General features: G+C 36.4%; 1 protein-coding gene across 1 annotated transcript in view; it reads left to right on the forward strand.

The window, feature by feature from the left end:
• PCBD2 (pterin-4 alpha-carbinolamine dehydratase 2) overlaps positions 1-17187 on the forward strand; it is a 38263-nt gene extending 21076 nt beyond the window's left edge. The window contains exons 3-4 of the mRNA XM_025168534.2: positions 8502-8582; positions 13802-17187. Coding sequence (XP_025024302.1) covers positions 8502-8582; positions 13802-13912 — 192 coding nt within the window. The 3' untranslated portion in view covers positions 13913-17187. The remainder of the gene's footprint in view (positions 1-8501; positions 8583-13801) is intronic.
• Positions 17188-19323: the final 2136 nt, after the last annotated feature.

Below are 19323 nucleotides of genomic sequence, written 5' to 3' on the forward strand. Positions count from 1 at the left end.
AGGAAACTAATTGAAGGAATCTATGCTTCGCAGCTTCAAGACAGCCATAGTTTGTAAGTGTGAAGAGGTCAACGCAAGTATAATTCCTACAAATTCTACTAATTTATGGATTGGAATAGGTCTTGGCTAATAAAAGGTGAAAATAGAAAATTGGAAAGTACTTTGTGCCTAGAATTCAGAATTGTCATTGGGAGTATCCTGCCTGAATGTAAATCCTGCAAGCCCTTCACCTTAACCCCTGGCCCAATTCCCTCCCCCTCCCCCCATGGAATGGAAGTGACCAGATGGTTTTTGTGTGAATAGTCTGCACAAAAATATGTTTATTGTCTGTTTTATTTTCTTGGTTGATATGCTTGATATATTTTTCAAAAGATTTTCCTATAAATCCAAATGGATTGAATGAATGTATCTGTATCTTTGTATTGTATTGTATTGTATTGTATCTGGCTCTTTGTATTTCTACAGTATGTGCATATTCGTACCTACCATAATAAGGGCAATATTACACTGAGAATAGCTATTAAGTTAGTAAATTAAGTTTAATGTCTATTAAGTAAGCTACTTAGAGTCATGTATGTGGGATGGGCAGCTGTATAAATCGAATAAATAGATAAATAAATAAATAAAATTATGTTATTCTACTTTTCTCAAAGGTTAATAATGTCAAATGGTATAATGTAAAATGATCTGAATTTATACCTGGAGTTTTAAGCTTGAGCCCAGAACACTTCTGGAATGATCAGAACAGTGTTGGAACCCTTCCAGGAATGTCAGGACAGCTGATAATTTGAAATATTTTGTGTACCACTATCAAACAGGATTTAGTTAAAGTGAATGTAAGATAATGTTTTGTTGTAGTATACAGAATATTCTGGTAAATAAAAGTCATGTGAAGGATTTGTTCAAAAGCTTCTACTCTAATCAGAAGAAGAGCCTAAATGTTTTATTTTTCCTGGAAAGTTATAACAAAGCAGCCCTTGGAGTTAACTTTATCCAGTAAACTTTGAACTTTACTTTTTTGAATTTAACACAGGCTTCATTATGTAAAGCAACTGATTGCATGAACAGGTGCTTTCCTGCTTAGAACTTGGAAATTTATACTGGCAAACTCTGAAGTACAATGTTTTGGTTAGAAGCTGAAAAGCCCATTTACTGTAACAAAAATACAAACATTCACCCATTTCTTGCATTTCCTAAGAAAAAGGTATCTTTATTTTCTGATTCTAAGTGCAATGCATGATAACTAACATATGGAGAAATGAGATGTTGATTGGCAACAGATATTCTGTGATCAAACATAGAACATCTAACATTTGCATTCAGTTTTTAAAAGCTTCATCTGGTGTTTTTACTATTTTTGTGTTATAAGGTTTATTTTAAATGCTTTAAATAAAAGATAAACTAAAAAAAAAAACACCTTTCCTTGAATCTGGAAAATGTCTCATACTGAAGAAATGCAAATCATACTTTAAGAAAAATAAAGATGTATCTGGGCAATATACTTAAAGATGAATAGGATTTGTCAGAATTGTATTCCAGCAAACTAATTAATTAATTAATTAAACTTGTGTGCCTCCTGACTCCCAACAACTCTGCTCACAACAATAAAAACAAGAAAATTACAATAGAATGAGTTAAAAGGAAGAAAAAAAAAGAAAAGGTGGCAAGAATGACAGAGCAGATGGAAACGAAGGAAGGGGCTTCATTCTTCCTTGTCAAAGGCCTGTGGGAAGAGCCAGGTCTTCACAGCTCTTCTAAACAACAGCAGAGTTGGGGGCCATCAGATCTCACTGCTACAGAGTCTAAGAGCTTAGGAATTTAAGGTGTGGGTCAGAAAACACATGCACCCCTCCCAGGATATTTAAGTTAATTCAAATGCATATGGACAGACAGCTGGCCTTGAAACCATATCACACCTTTTCTTAGTTTTACTAAAGACCATTTGCCATCATTGATTGGAGATGGAAAAAAAGAAATATCTGAATAAAGCAAATTTGAGCCCCTTTTGTGTTCATAGAACTAATTGCATATGATGTTTGATCTGTCATTTAGATGAAATTGATCATAACTTTGTAAATTGCTTCTTTAGTTTAGATGATGTATTATGTCAGGTATATTTGAATGATTGTGAGAAATCCATACATATTGAATAGGTATATATAAGTTTATTTATGGCATTCTACTTTATAAAATAAAAATTCTAAACATTGCCAGTTGTTTCTTCATAAATAAAAGGAATTTAAAACTCTTCTTTTGGTCTCAAATGGAACCAAAAACTCTTTGCAATAATAAAAAAATAAAGGTATAATTGCAGAACATTCTTAAACATAATTTTTCCCTCTTGACCATTCTCTCCACTGCTCTGATATAAAATTGGTATTCATTTGCACTCTACCTAATGCCAGTTGTGTGCTAATTTTACTGCCTTAAATGAATGTTTCCACCTGATTTCTGATCCACTGTTTTAACTCACTGAGGGACCTGGTAAAAGTGTCTGTAGCATCATTTTGATGGGAATGTCATTGTTTGGATGGCCTTTAAAATATGTAGCTCCTAAAACTAACTGAGATTAAATTATATTGATTTAAACTATTTTCTTCTTTAGTTATTGATATTTTTTGTATAAATACTTGTAACCATTTAACCTACTTTTCCTTGAAACTCCTGAAACTTTTGACATTATGTTAATAACTTGAGTGTAAAAATATTCCAGTGTGTAATAGCCCATTCCTCTTACCCACAGTTTGACTTGGCTGCATTTATTCTTCATTTCTTGAAAATTAGCAAATCATATGACAATAAACAGAAATGTCCTCAGTGAAGAGAGAAGGGGAAACTGTTGTTTATCTGGTCAGGTGGTTTAGATTAGCAGTGGTGCTGGTCTGTATTATGTTACTTTAAATCATGGTGTCCCAAAAGGACATAAATTATGAAGATTGTTACAGTATGTTTCATCCAATGTAAGATCAACAAATTGGAATAATTTTATAGGAAAATCACAGCATTTTGGCAAGACACTTGTTGAAGAATTTGATCTAACATGAAGTTTCGATCACATTATTTGTTAATATGTAAAACATTGTTTGAATAACATATGACGTGTAAACATTCTAAATATCAAAGGCAAGAATGGCTTTTACAAGATTACACAGAGTGGCAAACTACTTAAAATAGATCAGAGTTTGTGCTTTTGCTGTCAAAATGTTTGATACAGAGCTGACTAGCTAGTTTCTTCACCATAATAATTGTAAACAAGTTGGAAACCATAGCCTACAGTTGTAGTAAAAAGAGTAAAGACTTTTCTATGTAAGGTCTTGGAAGAATATAGAAATAGAGGTTAGGTTAGGTTAGGTTAGGTTAGGTTAGGTTAGGTTAGGTTAGGTTAGGTTAGGTTAGGTTAGGTTAGGTTCTGTCTGACCTTTCATTAGGTATTAATTCATAGAATCTCTCTTATACAGTATATGAATGAGCTGTGAAGATAAGGCTTCCAGTAGTCCAATTGCATTCCAGTGTGATGTATCCTGCTTGAATTAGAAAGAAAGAATCTATATTTTTAGCTCAGAATGATTTAGTATGTAGAATAGGTTAAAATACAGTGAAGGTATTATGCATGAATAATTTTTATATTCTTCTGAAAGTGAACCATTTTAAATGTAATCTACATGGAAGACTGCAGAGCCCATGTTTCCACAGTAGGCTAGTTGTCTAGACCAGTGTTTCTTAAATTTTTTGCTCTCAGGACCCCTTTCCACTTTTAAAATTATGGAGGACCCCAAAAGAGCTTTTGTTTGTATGGATTATATTTATCAATATTGACCATATTATAATTGACACATTCTTGGAATATTTATTCATTTATTCAATTTATAGGGCTGCCCATCTCTTGAATCATGTAAAAATAACATTAATATAACATAACAATATTAAAATAACATAACAATATTAAACCAATTAGATATTAAATAAAATATTTTTCATGAAATACCTTTTTTTTTAAACAATAAAACATAATAATGAGAAGAGTGACATTGTTTTAAATTTTTGCAAATTTCTTCAATATCTGGCAAATAATTTTGATTTCCCAGACGCCTGAGAGGTTCTTGCAGGGCCCCCATGAGTCCTCGGACATCACTTTAAGAAACTTAAAGAAACTAGTGTATACTGTTGCCATTTTTTCTGTTTCCTTGTGTCTTTTAAGTTGTTAGTTCAAACATATCCAGAATCTTTTTTTGGATATACTTAAACCAAGGTATAACTCTTTTGTGTAGCAATAGGAGTTAATTTAATTGTACTATAATTTTAGGAAACTTAATTAAAAGCTTCATAAAATCCAATTTTAAAAAATTCTGTTTAGAGATTTGCATAGAAAACAGGGTGTGTCTGTAGCCTTCATATTTTGTTTGATAGTTTCCCATTCATTGGGTCCTTGTCCAGAACAAAATAATGGTCAGTCTGAACCTTTGCTCTGTGTAATACATTAATAATTCATTCCTGTCTAATATTATGTTTCCTCTTACTTTCTGGATGTGGTTATTGAGTAGACTTCCGTATAACATTGATGAATCTCCTTGACGCATTTAACCTGTATTTGATTATTAGTTATAAAAGGTTTAGTGGAAGTCAATGTAGTACATTTGTTCCTAACACTGATATTTTACAGTCTAACAGCCGTTTATGCAGCAACATTTTATATTGATTTTAATTAAGCTTAATTCCAGCAATATGTTTAATCATAGTTGTTAATATAAAAAGAAAATTGTGAAGTTAGTTGAATCCAGTTTTGTGAAAGATATCAATGAAATAAGTAACTTTCTAAACATAGTATGACCTTCAGAAGATTTGTGATATTTTCTCAGAAACTATATTAATCCTGAGATTGATTAGTATGTGTGTTTCATATTATATGAATAATAGAATAATATGTATTAGACTATAATATATATGATGTGCTGCAGTAATGCTAATATAGAAGTAGATGCATCAGGTACTGTATATTTTTAAGTAAAAATTATTCTGAGATCAGATGCCCATAGACCCATGATGACATACCAGCAACTGTGGAGTCCTTCGGGTTCTCTGGGGGTGGTTGTTTTCTTGCAAACGTTTCATTACCTGGCTAGATAACATCTTCAGTGGCCGGGTAATGAAACGTTTGCAAGAAAACAACCACCCCCAGAGAACCCCAAGGCACAGTTCAACCCTGAGCTACATGTATTCACTTCTATTGATACCAGCAACTTTAATTAATTAGAAAATTATCAAGAAATTTAATCTTTACTGTCAAAAATAATGCAGCTATTAATGGAATATTGACCCGTTGGAAGCCACAGGCTAGGTATCGTGGGATTAATGTATTTTTCCCCTATTGAATGCTTAAAGAATTGAAGGCATGCATAATGAATAAATATTTATATTGTTGCTGTTTTTCTTTGAGGATTCTTTCTCTTTCTGTTAAAAAAAAATCACATAGCACTTTAGATGAGTTATTAGATAAGCTGTAATGAAAATGTTTGGATTAAAAGGACCATGAGCGGCAAAAGAAAATATAATAGAATTGTTTTGTTAATTTTTATACAAGCAAGAGGAAGAGTCTTGTACTTGAGTGTTGCAATGCAGAAATGTAATGGGAAGGATGCAAGCTGTAATATGTAAAGTTTAAGGAACAACGTGTGCAAAAGGGAGAATTTTTCTCCTCTTAGGTCAGAAGCAACTCTTCCAGGAGGAGAAAAGGTTTGTTCTGATGAGAGGTTAATTTTGGAACTAAACCACTAAGCTGAAAAAATATAGCAGTTGTCTTGGCTAAACTTGTTAAGAAAAATGTAATTGAATGCAAATTGTATAATACAAATGTGCAAATTGTATTTTTTCCCTATACATCTTATATCAGTCCTACTGTAATAAGATTCTCCCAGAATGCTCTCCAAGACAATTTTTGATTCTTAGGAACAAAAAAACAAAAACAAAACCCCAGTCTTCAATATGTAAGCTTATTCACTAGAACTTGGTGCTCTTTTTCTATTGAATTATTTTAAGACCTGCTCAATGAGTTGGAAAAAAAAATCCAGATGCTAAAATATCCTTGTTGTGGTAAGCTTAACAATAGTGCTGATACGAAGGTCAAGGCCATGGTGGATTTTTTTTTCAAAATAAACAAAACACTTTCTAACATGAAGTGTTTGGCTTGCTGGTAAACAAAACTTACCAAAACTAATTTGACTACTGCCATACCACGTATGCTTGACCATGATCTTGGCTCACAGACTGCTTAATAATATTCATTATTTTAAATTAAAGTTGAAGAATTGCAGACTCTTGCTCAAATTAAGATTGGTTGTGTTGCCGGAATCTGGTAATTACTTTAATTGATCACCAGATAGTTTCCTTGATCACCAATTACACCCAATTACTGATTATGTTTCAAGACGTGAAGAAATGTCCAAACTGATTATGTAATAATGTTTTCATATATAATCAATCCTAAATAGCTTTTTTCCCATTCCCAATTGTATTTTATAAAAAGAAGGTTATAAGCCTACAGATACAAAAGGTGATCCATAAACAATAAAGTTCTGATTTCATTTAATTAGCAAGGGAAGTATTTAGGAGGCTTAATGGAGATTGCTCTGCTGAAATTACTTCAACAGACCTGCTTTTCATTTTCATGGTAGAAAATATATGTAAGGGGGAGGCTGCTGTGAGGGTTTAAAATGGACTGTAAACCAAGTTATGGTTAGATGTGCATATAAACCTAACTGGAGCAAGGTAAATTTTTATACCATGTTATGAAAATAATTTTATAAGATCTCTACATATTTTAAAATGTCATAGAACCTTTGAACACCAAGAATTCCTTCAAATGCTATTGTAGCAAATAACTTGAGTGACATTAATAGTTTCATTGGGACTTTAATGTGATTAACTTTTTTTAGCTTGTGCTCAATAGTCCATAAAATTAAATTTCAAAAGGCAAGGATCATCACATCCTTAATACTAAAAAAAAAAGAAAAAAAAAAAAGTCCCAACTCAGTTGGCTACTACTGTTTAACCTTTGATTTGCTTACTGTGGTTTACATCAGCAATTCCCAATATTTTCTTTTTGAGGACCGTAATCTCAGCCAGGATTAGCAACATAGTGCTTGTGGACAGCATGACATGCATGGCTTTCTCAGAGAGCAATATTGGGACCTAAACACAGGATTTTAAAAAATAAATAGCTCAGAACTTTCAGGATCTTGCAATTTTTTTGGCATTTTTACCCAAAATCTCACAAGATGTCAGTTGGAACCCCAAAACCTCAGGATATTTAGTAATCTCATGAGATGTTTGCTATTTATTATTTTTAATGGATGCCTATACTGGAGGCCAACTGCATTACCTTTGCAGATCACTAGTGGAAACATTAGTAAATTTCTCTTGTTGAGAATAAAGTAAATACTCTAAATCGTGTCAGAAAATGCCTTATTTTAGAACTATTAAAAACTAAAGCTAGTAGTACTTCCAAAAATAGTTTCAAAACTTTTAAGTTTCAAAACTGCTTTTTACAGTGGTTTGACTTTGAAATGTAATTCAAAATCAAGTGAAACAATGGCTGCAATTCTGTGATTTACTGGGGAGCAAATAATGTTTCAACTGCCAACAGTTTGATGATTTGTAAATGAAAAACTTTTTTGGAATAATTTGCTCTGATTGTAATGATTGCATTCATCTGACTGGCCAAGTGGTTTGCAGAGTCATACTTCATTCAGTCAGCAGAGCTAGAGGAAAAAATACTGAAACTATTATCAACTATTATACTGTTTCTTGATTATATGTTTAGTCAAAATTGCTGTCATAGGATTGAACATGTTTTTTTTTTTGTGGAAACATTTTTATAACTGGACTTCAGTATATTGATAGATACACGGACTTTAAAAGATCATACTTAATGTATCACAGATTTATTGCTGTTAAAATAATCTTTCAATTAGGTTTTTAGTCTTATTTTGAGATCAGTATGTTTCGCTTTAGCAAGGGAAAATCACTGTATAATATTGGATTCTTGATATTTTAAGCACTCACATACTGTTTGCGTGTATGTAAACTGTAGATTTTGTTTTGCACAAGACAGAGCGGGTGAAATAGAGCACATATAATTTTGCTTTGTTTCTGGAAGCCTTTGGATCAAATCACACCCTGTCCATGAATTCATTAGTGTTAGATAAGCCGGTATTTTCCATACCTGCAGTGTAAGGATACAAACCTTGCCTGCTTCATCAGACTTCTGTAACAATTTCCAAAATAATCTCTGTGACACACTTTCTTGGTGCCATTCTCCATTACTAGTAAAATTTAATTAGTAAAAATACAACTGCATGTATCAGGCCTATACGTGCTTGCTTTCTTTTTTTTTAACTTTTTGATTTCACTTTTCTCCTCATGCATATGCAGAATGTAATCATAAAATGCTTTATTTTAAAAATTACACATGCATTTAATTTTTAATTTTCTTTTTTTTTATGCAGGCCTTTGGTTTTATGACTCGGGTAGCTCTTCAGGCTGAAAAGATGAATCATCATCCTGAGTGGTTTAATGTGTACAATAAGGTAATGAACTAATACTGATGAACTAATAATTTATATCTTTTCATTGGGGATAGGGAAATGCCAGGCTCTGATACTATTTTTGGGGGGGGAAACCCAGTGAATTTAAAATCTTAGCATTATTCAGTCTTATTCTGTTCATATCTCTGTTGTAATCTTTTTCAAGCTATGCCACCTTCATTCCACACTTTTTTGCAGTGATTGGTTTTGGTAGTATGTAAGCATGGGGATGGGGTGGGTTCCATTGTCAACTTCAGTCATACAGCTGGGGTTGGTCCATTGAGGTAATAGGAAAAATCCACAAATTCTGTTTCACCAGACTTGAAAGTTTGATAAGCCTATTTTCCAGGCAGTGGCATCTTCAGTATCTCAGTGCTTTTGTCACAGTGCAGAAAGAAGCATTGTACTGCAAGCTCCACCCCTTTGGGCAGTTGTGCGATGTCGTGACGCAAGCAAAGAATGTGCAGGGCTTGCGTTGTGACACCACAATACTGTGTCACTCTGCCTGTCCCTTCTCCCCCTTGTGCTCCCTGCAAATGTTGCTTATTCCAGGTGTGCCTAACTTTACTCCGCCATACTTGACCTTTGAAATGCATACCAGGGGCCTCGCTCCAGAAAGTAGCGGAGAGGGAGCAAGACAAAAAAAGAATAATTTTATTTACAATCACATTAAAATAGAGTTAATATAATTATTCTCCAAGTCTGTGTTTAATTATTTCCCCTTCCACCACATATATGTTTTAATTTGGTGGCAAATTTTGGAGATCTTTAGGAACTGACACAAGGTTTATGTGAGCCCTGTTATTCACACCTTCGTAAAATACCAGGAGTAGCAGTTCTTTTCAGATTTTTATTAGCTCTCCAGAAAGGTTTCTGTCTCCAGGAGTAAGCCCTTTTAAAAGGAAGAAAAATAATAGTATAAGGTATTCCTGCCTTCTTATATTGCAAGTTAATTTTCCAAATTACACAGCTAAGAAATATTTTTGAGAACTCTAGATTTCTTAGTGAGTGAAGTTTCAAAATATATCTGCAGATTAAAAACTAAAATAAAATTTCTGGATGAGTGTGTTGGTCTGTGAGAAACCAACCCCAAGTTAAAAGACTTTAAGAAGGATCTTGAAATTTTCATATGGATAGGTTCACAATTGGAATATTATGAATACTATTTCTGAACAGTTCTCATTTCTCAATGAGAAATTCTTGCTTCTGGATCTGTACTTTACATAATTTTAAACAAGATCTTTGCTATATATGCAGACAGGAGTTTTGATAACAATTTCTATTCTTATTTTAAATCTAACATTGGGTGTACATTTCTAGGTATTCCTGGTACAGTTTTAATTTCGGAGAATTAAATATAATCTAAACTTATTCTTTCTCTCCTCCCCCAGTAGCTTGATGATCCAGGGAAATTTAGCAAAGTAGAACATAATGTTCTACTGGTGATATGTGAATAATCTCTTGGAGATAACTGAATCGTGAGAACTGGTCTGCACACTGTTGCCAGGCTCTTCACCTTTATTTTAAATTGAACAGTTTCTCACTTGCAGTTGGTTACAACCCAATTTCCTTGCGCAGTGAATAGGTACAAGTACTTTTTAAAGATAAGAGAATGTCAATTGGGCAGAGTCCACTGGTGAGCAAGACAGTGTTTGTGTTATAATCTGGGATTTTTTTGATCTTCTGAAGCCCAAGGAAGTGCATAGGGTCCTTGGTAGTCTGAATTCTGCCACCTGTGGGTTTGATCTGTGGCCCTCCTGGCTTCTTTGGATAGCTAAGTGGGGCATGAGCAGCAGGCTCCCCGAGATAATCAGTGTCTCTTGGGGGCTAGACGTAATGCCGCTTGCTTTGAAAGAGGCAGTAATCTGTCTTCTGAAGAGGCCTCCCCTAGGTCTGGCTGCCTTTCATAATGTTCATCAAGTTTCCAACCCGTTCTTCCTTGTAAAGGTGGTTTAGAAGGTGGGTAGCAAATCAGCTACAAAATATCCTAAATGAAACAGGATTTCAGTCAGGATTCAGGACTGAAACAGCATTGGTCGTTTTGCTCAATTACTTTTGCTGAGACCTAGATAGGATGTTCTGCTTTTGGTCCTATTGGACCTCTCAGTGGCATTCACTACCGTCAACTGGAGTACCCTTTGGGATTGTCTGCAGGGATTGGGAATTAGGAACAGTTTTATGATCATTCCTCTTCCTCCCAAGTGGGCAGTTCCAGTTGGTGTCATGGAGAGACAGCCCTTGGAAATTCCTATGTGGTATGTCCCAGAGCTCTCCCCCATGTTATTGGATATGGTATATACATATGAGTACAGGCCATTTATCAGTTTGAAGTGGGGTGTCATCAATATGCTGATGACACCCAGTTATGCATTGCCAACCAAAAAATGTCATAGTAGTCTTTAACTGGTGCCTGGATGCTGTGAAGATTGGGTAAAATAAGCTCAGATTAAACTCTATCAAGATAGAGTTTCTAGTTGTCAGTAGATATTTTGGGAATGTTGGCTGGGCTACTCACACGCCCCCTTCCCCTCAAGGAGTTGGTTTGTGACCTTGGATTTCTCCTGGATTCCCAGCTCTTTCTTAAACAGCAGGTGGAAGCTGTGGCCAGGGGAATCTTCCCCCAGCTTTGGCTAGTGTACCAATTACAACTCTACCTGGAATGAGATGCCTGGCAACAGTAACTCATGCTGATCACCAGTTGGCTGGACTGTGATAATACATTCAATATGGTTCTGCCTTTGGAGCTGACCTGGAAACTATAACGGATATCAAATGCGGCAGCCAAACTTCTGACAGGGCAACCCTGTTAGGCAAAATACTCATTTTCAAGTTGCTGCATGGGTTGCTAGTCAGCTTCCAAGCACAATTCAGATTGATGGTCATCACCTTTAGAGCCCTTTATAGGACAGCACCAGGATACTTCTGACTTACATCTGTCCATCCAGTTATTGAGAGAGGCCCTTTTGTGGGTCTCCTCCCTTACAAAGTACATGGAGGGTGGCCTAGGTGATAGACCTTCTCAGTGGCAGCCCCATTCAATAGAATACTCTTCCCCCAGAGGTATAGAGAGCCCCAAGCCTTTGTTTTCTGTAAGTAGTTTAAGGCAGCCATGCTCTGATATGCATTTGATCCCTAGGTTAGTTTCATTTATTCAGTACCATTGATGTTTGATTATTGAAAATTTTGTTTTAAGTTTTGTATTGTATTGTGTTTGGCCTAGTTGCAGCCTGCCCAGAGTCCATTAGGATTGGGGCAGGCTACAGATACTGTAAATAAATAAATGGGCTTTTTTTTTTTTTCTAGAAGAAGCTCCTTGCAAATGTACAGTTGTGTGAAAAAGAAAGTACATCCTCTTTAAGTTCTATGGCTTTACGTATCAGAACATAATAAAAATCATCTGGTCCTTAGCAGTTCTCAAAAGTAGGTAAATACAACCTCAGGTGAACAACAACACATGACATATTACACCATGTCGTCATTTATTTTACACAAAGCCAAAATGGAGGAGCCATGTGTGAAAAACTAAGTACACCCTTACTGCTTCCATAGGTATGAAGAGGCTAAGTAGCAGCCAGATGCTGTTAATCAAATGCCCTTGATCAATTGATCATCATCAAGTGTGATTACCTCGATAAAAGCCGAAGTTTTAGGAGTCTGCTGGTCTCGAGCATTGAGGTGTGTGTTAACACAATGCCAAAGAGTAAAGACAGCAGTGATCTTAAAGAAGCAATTGTGGCTGCCCATCAATCTGGGAAGGGTTATAAGGCCATTTCCAAGCAATGTGAAGTCATCACTCTACAGTGAGGAAGATGATTCACAAGTGGAAAACATTCAAGACAGTTGCCAATCTTCCCAGGAGTGTATGTCCCAGCAAATTCACCCCAAGGTCAGACTGCAATGCTCAGAGAAATTGCAAAAAATCCAAGAGTTACATCTCGGACTCTACAGGCCTCAGTTAGCATGTGAAATGTTCACGTTCATGACAGTACAATTAGAAAAAGACTGAACCGGTATGGTTTGTTTGGAAGGGTTGCCAGGAGAAAACCTCTTCTCTCTAAAAAGAACATGGCACCATGGCTTAGGTTTGCAAAGTTGCATCTGAACAAATCACAAGACTTCTGGAACACTGTCCTTTGGACAGACAAGGCCAAAGTGGAGATGTTTGGCCATAATGCACAGCTTCACGTTTGGCAAAAACCAAACACAGCATATCAGCACAAACATCTCATACCAACCGTCAAGCACGGTGGTGGAGGGGTGATGATTTGGGCTTGTTTTGCAGCCACAGGACCTGGGCACCTTGCAGTCATTGAGTCGACTATGAACTCTGTATACCAAAGTATTCTAGAGTCAAATGTGAGGCCATCTGTCCAATAGCTAATGCTCGGCCAACATTGGGTCATGCAACAGGACAATGATCCCAAGCACACCAGCAAATCTACAACAGAATGGCTGAAAAAGAAAAGAAGGTATTGCAGTGGCCCAGTCAAAGTCCAGACCTCAACCCTATTGAAACGCTGTGACGGGACCTTGAGAGCTGTGCATAAACAGATGCCCGCAAACCTCAATGAACTGAAGCCATGTTGTAAAGAAGAGTGGGCCAAAATTCCTCCACAACGATGTGAGAGGCTGATAAAGTCATACAGAAAACGATTACTTCAAGTTATTGCTGCTAAAGGTGGTTCTACAAGCTATTGAATCATAAGGTGTACTTAATTTTTCACGCATGGTTTCTCCATTTTGGCTTTCTTTTTGTAAAATAAATGATGACATGGTGTAATATGTGTGTTGTTCATCTGAGGTTGTGTTTACCTACTTTTGAGAACTGCTAAAGACCAGGTGATTTTTATTATGTTCTGATACATAAAACCATAGAACTCAGGGTGTACTTTCTTTTTCACACAACTGTATTTTGTGGCAGAGCTGTCTCCAAGTTCTGCCTATCCCTGACTTCTGATCTATATAAAGACTTTTTTTAAAAAAAGACCAGCACCATTCCAATTTTGAACAGCAGGAAGGTGCCTTTTAAACTAAATATACAAATTAAGAAGTATGTGAGATTTTCAAGCTAAATCTAGATTTGCAAGGAGTATGTTAAACTATGAATTGGTATCTTCTTTGGCTTTTTTTAATGAATGTACTTATGTTTTTTTTCTTTTTGTTTTTGCATATGGTAAATTGTTCATTGTTCATGTTTCTTTTTTCTTCTTTCTTATTAAAAGGTCCAGATAACTCTCATTTCCCATGACTGTGGTGGCCTGACAAAGCGAGATGTCAAGCTGGCTCAGTTTATCGACAAAGCTGCTGCGTCTTGTCTAACAACTGGGTGCTAAAATAATGATAAAACAGAATTCTCTATTTTTTTTTCATTTATTTAGTCTTTTCTCTTAGAAAAATATGTTAATCCTCAAATTTCCCCATTCTTGTAGAAGTTTTTGCATAGATATAGAAAATTTTTCTCAAGTAGGTAAAATGCTGGAAATGGTGCATTAAAAGGCTGAGTTTGTTCATTCTATGTATCACTGGCACATCCCCTGTGGTCATCTGCCTTCAGTTAACACTGACCATTTGGGCAGGAATTCCTCCAAAGAAGAATGCTCAAAGTACCAGTGATTTGGGCTTATTAACAGGTCAGATTTGCATCCTAGGTACCCTGTATTGTATTTTGTCTTTCAGATTCTATAGTAAGTGAGAGTGGCACAGTTCAACATGAACATTATAGCCTGAATTTTTATTCAGTAATTACTGTGGGGGTCAGGTGACCCTATATTAGCATGCATTATTGCAAAGCATATGGCTGAGAGAAAAATTGGTGACAACTCCCTTGCTGTGGGTATACAGGTGTGCTTTCCACTTGTTTAAACCTCCAGGTATTCTCTAGTAACCATAAGTGATTGTGTGACAAAAGTCATGTTATATTCTTGGAAATCATAGTGAACATAATAATCGTAATGAATGTAAAAACACGCGCAGACACACACACACACCCTAGACACACTTTATATAGAGCTAAGCATATTTGTCAGATTGATTCCATATGCTTTCAACTTTTAGGCTTGATCCCAGGGGAATTCCCACTCTCCTGTTTTCTGCGGTACAGATCTGGCTCTTTCTAGGCCAACAAGAGACTTGGTGCAATGTATTATGGTAAAAAGCCAGAAGGTGTCTCTCCCCCAATTTGGTCCCCTTTCTTGACCATTGATCATGCTGATTGGAGCACTGTGGTTCCAATCTCCTTGAGGGCAGCAGTTTGGAGAAAGAGGGTCTGAGCCAACTTTGAGGCTCATTCCAGAGATAGTAGAAACAAGACTTAAGAGTAGAGCAAAAGTCCTGGCTTACTGAACAACCTACAGATCTGGAGAAGAAAGGATGAAAACAGAATTATTTCTCATGCTTATGCTAGGCACACACATGTATAATTAAAACTGAACAGAAATCTTATTTATTATGGCCAAATAACAGGAGATGCTCATTTCCTTGTTATGTTTATCCCAGTGTGTTTTTAAACCAAAATTCAGCTGTTAAAACGGCAGTTTAGCGCATAGGACTGACGCCGGAAGAATGGGGTCTTAACCTCGTTGACTCAGTGAATGCTATTTCTTTCTCCTACATGTGTACATCTGTGGGAAGTCACTTGGGGCATTTCTTTGAAAGAGTTAACACTGCTTTTCTCAGTGGCATCAGAAGAGGATATGGAAAGAAAAATGATACTGCTCAGTCACATAACCTGGGCCTAACTATTTTACTCTACTTTGGCTGAAAAGTGCTATGGAAAAATGCAGCACTTTTCAGTGAACTAAATCTTTTAGTTCCATGTAGTTAGCCCTGCACTTATGGGAATTATTTGGACTATGATTTTTCCCCCCATTATTTGTTCACATGCATGCATGTTAAGACCAGTTCAATAGGGAAGAATATCATTATCTGCCAATTTTGCAGTGAAAAAATGCATAATATATATTTGCTCACAAGAGAGTTGATTTGAAAAAAAAAGCGCATGTAGAGGAGGAGCACACATTGGCAGGAAGTCTTGACCCTTTTGACCATGTTTGTAAGGCCCACCTCCCTCCTTGCTACAGCATTTACTTGCCAGTAGACTAGGAATAAAAACAATAATGGCGATAAGAATAATTAAAAAGGAAAATAATTCTGTAGCATCACCTCCTTGTCCTAGAAGCGTGGAGACATGGGGCCAGGAAATGGCTGCTCTGTCTCCTTTTGGGGAGATGAAAACAAAAGTATCTAAAAACATTTTAAAAATTAGTTTGATGAAAAATAAGGTAGGAGAAAAAGTTACTTTAGCTTTAGGTGGTCAATGGTCAAATGCCTAAATAATTACAACTGGATGGAATAAGGCATTTAGTGCTGGTAAGAGCACAACTAGTGATCCAAACATCACTCTCCTATTAAATGCTATGGAAACCCAGGCACAAGTCCAGGATGGACAGGATCTGAGGCTCAATGGACTTAAGATGCCACAAGACTTGCAAGACCTGAGTCAGCACAAAAGACAATGACACATCTGATATAAAAATCACAGGCAAACAGCCAACTAGCATATCTTTTAAGAAATCTGTTTCCAAGTCCTTGCCTATCACTTTTCCTTTACCTTAGAGAAGAGGGATTTCCCCACCTTCTCCAACTAGCTGGTTCTGACTGATCCCTGTCTCTCATAGATTGCAATCTTGAATCAAAGTTTTAGGAGTGTTGACTCCCTAGAGATTTCTAGATATGGTTTGGCACCTTATCTCACTCCCAGCCTAGAAACACAACTGCTCACTGCAGCTCTTGGATTTCTCAGGGTTGGGCTGAGAACCTGTTGGACAAGCCTGGGCAAGTTTCTCTGTCCTCATGGATTGAGGCTCTGATTTTGCAGTCAATACAAACTCTTCAGCCTGTCTGCTCAAGTATCTGGGATATGTATATTGGCTGTCTTGATTTCAGGCTTCCCTGCCTGGCCTATGTTCAGCCTAGGTGGGGAAAGTCTGGGTGAGTGTAGGGGAGGAAAGGGTCTGCCATGAATGAATGAATGAATGAATGAATGAATGAATGAATGAATGTTTGCCCATTCACTATACCATGCTGACTGTGCCATATTAGGGGAATATCTTTATGATATCAAATCGAGTAACAAAATAGCATATAAATGTTGAGTTCTCAAGCACTCTTTGTCAAGTAAGAAGGTTTGCAGAAGAAAAACAGCTGTTTCTTGAAGCAATACGTGTATTTAATTACATATTTAATAGAATAAACTCTCAAGCAAAATACACAGGTTTCTTGATAAATATAAAGACTGACCAGTTTTTCTGTATTTCTCTTTTCTGTTGACAAAGTTGAATATAATTCTGGCAGCAGTTCTGAAATCAGTGGAAGTCCATTCCAAAAATGGAAGTGAAAGTGGATAATTTCAGTTAGGTCTGGAGAGGATACAGCCTTAAAAAGTAAAGTTTAAGCTTCTGATGGTATAGAATCTTCATTTAGAGGTGGGCCCCACTATTGATTGGCTGAATTTGACATTCCTCACTTCATGTAATTTACATGCTTACTGTATCTTGCTTAACTTACTGTATTTTAATTTGAATAAACAATTCACATTACTCTTTCTAAACTCTTGTCTCTGGTTTCTGATTCTGCTAATTCCATATGGTGCCCATTTTCAGTAATGATGAAAATTTGTCAATGTATTTCAGTTGACATTTCTAAGTGGCCACCCATACAAGTCACAGATGGTCCATGTTTTAATGGGTGCTACAAGACTGTTCATTATTTTAGCTGAAACATTGTTTTTGCTGAAGAATAGCACACTTCTAGACATGTTTCCCTAGAAATAAGACCACCTGTAGTCTGAACATGGATAACTTAAAGGTGTACTGGGGAATAATTCAAGCCCTATTCCCCAAATCTGTGGACATGCAACATTCTCTACAGACTGATACATTCAGTCTAAAGGCCTGAAAACAGATTTTAGCTAAGCATCCTTCAATAACTCAGAATTCTACTCAGAAATCCTTTTCAGAACTATGCACTGAATCTGTAAAGGTCAGACCGAAGCCTATACTTGCAGGAGTGGGTGAGTAATTAAATATGGGTGCTTGTATACATGCACTCCCCATTTTTAGTCCTTCAGTGTCTAAGTCAAGGCCTGAATATAAGCTTTAGATTTATACTCTTGAAAAGGTTCATTTTAATATTGCACTCTTTAAGGAATTCGGTACTTCAAATAATTTGTTTAAAGCACCTGTCAAGGCATACAAATTAAATAAAGTTATTTTGTGTGGATTTTAAAGCAGCTCATGGCTATCTTAAGTGCTGTTTCTTATGGAGGAAAAATGTCAATACTGGAGTTAAGAATGAAACTAAGCTTTCTGTAATTTCTTAACTCTTTATTCAAATGACAAAAATAATCTTTTTAAAGGTGGTAATGGAAGGATTACTTCCAAGGTACATTCTTTGGTTGTCTTTCTGGATTAATAAAGGACTTGAATCCAACATTTAGATGAGAAGTGTAGAAGGCTTATTCAGAGCTACAGAAAGGGCTTGATTGCAGTTACTGCCCCAAAAGGGTATGCTGCAAAATATTAGGTTAGAGGTACCAATAATTATGTCCAGGTTTAGGCACTCCTGGTCTAATTACATATTTCAATGACTTCTTAGGTGAACAGAAGCTGATACAGCTTCTACATAGTTAGCACAAAGTTAAATGTGACATTTTCCTGCAAACTTGTATACTTACTGCCTATGTGCAGTTATTACAAATTCAAAATAAGAAAATCAAATGTGGTAGGTGGAGAAATTGGGACACCCTTTTAATCTGTAGTTTAGCAGATATAAGAGTTTCCAAACATTCCCTATTGGCAGCTAAGAATCTCTATAGCTTTTGGATTTTTTCCCTTATTCCTTGCAGAAGTCTCTTAGCTTAGTAATATTATTCGGGACTGTTTCCACATAATGATGCCACCACCGATGGAGGGGAGAGGGCAATTAAGATCTTCCCCAGGAGCTTGATGGTCCTTGAGGACTTTCCCAGCTATCTGGAGGGCAGTTCTGTTGAACTCCTGGCAGTGGCAAAGATGGCACTGAGAGGTAGAACCAAGTGATGGTCAAAGCTTCTTTGAGGGAAGGAGATTCCAGCACCTTTGAAGGAAGTGCTGATCCATCCACTTCTCAGATCCAAAGGTAATGGACAACCTCTGTCTTTTCTCCAATCTCCCCTTCTTGGGGAAGGTGGTTGAGAAAGTGATAGAATGTCAATTATAAAGAGCTCTGGAGGATACAGTTTATCTGAATTCTTAGCAATCTAGGTTCAGGTCTGGATATGGAATGGAAGCTGCACTGTTTGTGCACAGATCTCTGGTGGGATTTGGATGATGGAAGCACAAGCATACTGGTTCTGGTGAACTTCTTAGTAGCCTTTAATACTATAAACCACAGTATCCTGGATTGCATATGAAGGTTGTGAGTCAGAAGTACTATATTATAGTTATTCTGCTTCTTCCTGAGTGGTCAAGTCTAATCAATGTTGAAGAACAGAGGGACCAGGCCCTCTGGCACTCGGTTACAAGGTGCCCCAAGGTGTATTCCTGTCCCCAATCCTGTGTAATATCTACATGAAGCCATTGGAGGAGGACATCTGTCAATTTGAGATGAAGTATAAATGTATTAGTGATACTCAAGTACATCTCAAGGCCCATCAAAGTGGGAGATGTAGAAATTTTAACCTAGTGCTAACAAGCGGCAGGATCTG

This window comes from Python bivittatus, unplaced genomic scaffold, assembly GCF_059951505.1.
Source record: "Python bivittatus isolate LINGU-HERP-01145 unplaced genomic scaffold, Pbiv_v1 ctg000080_np1212, whole genome shotgun sequence".
Taxonomy (NCBI): domain Eukaryota; kingdom Metazoa; phylum Chordata; class Lepidosauria; order Squamata; family Pythonidae; genus Python; species Python bivittatus.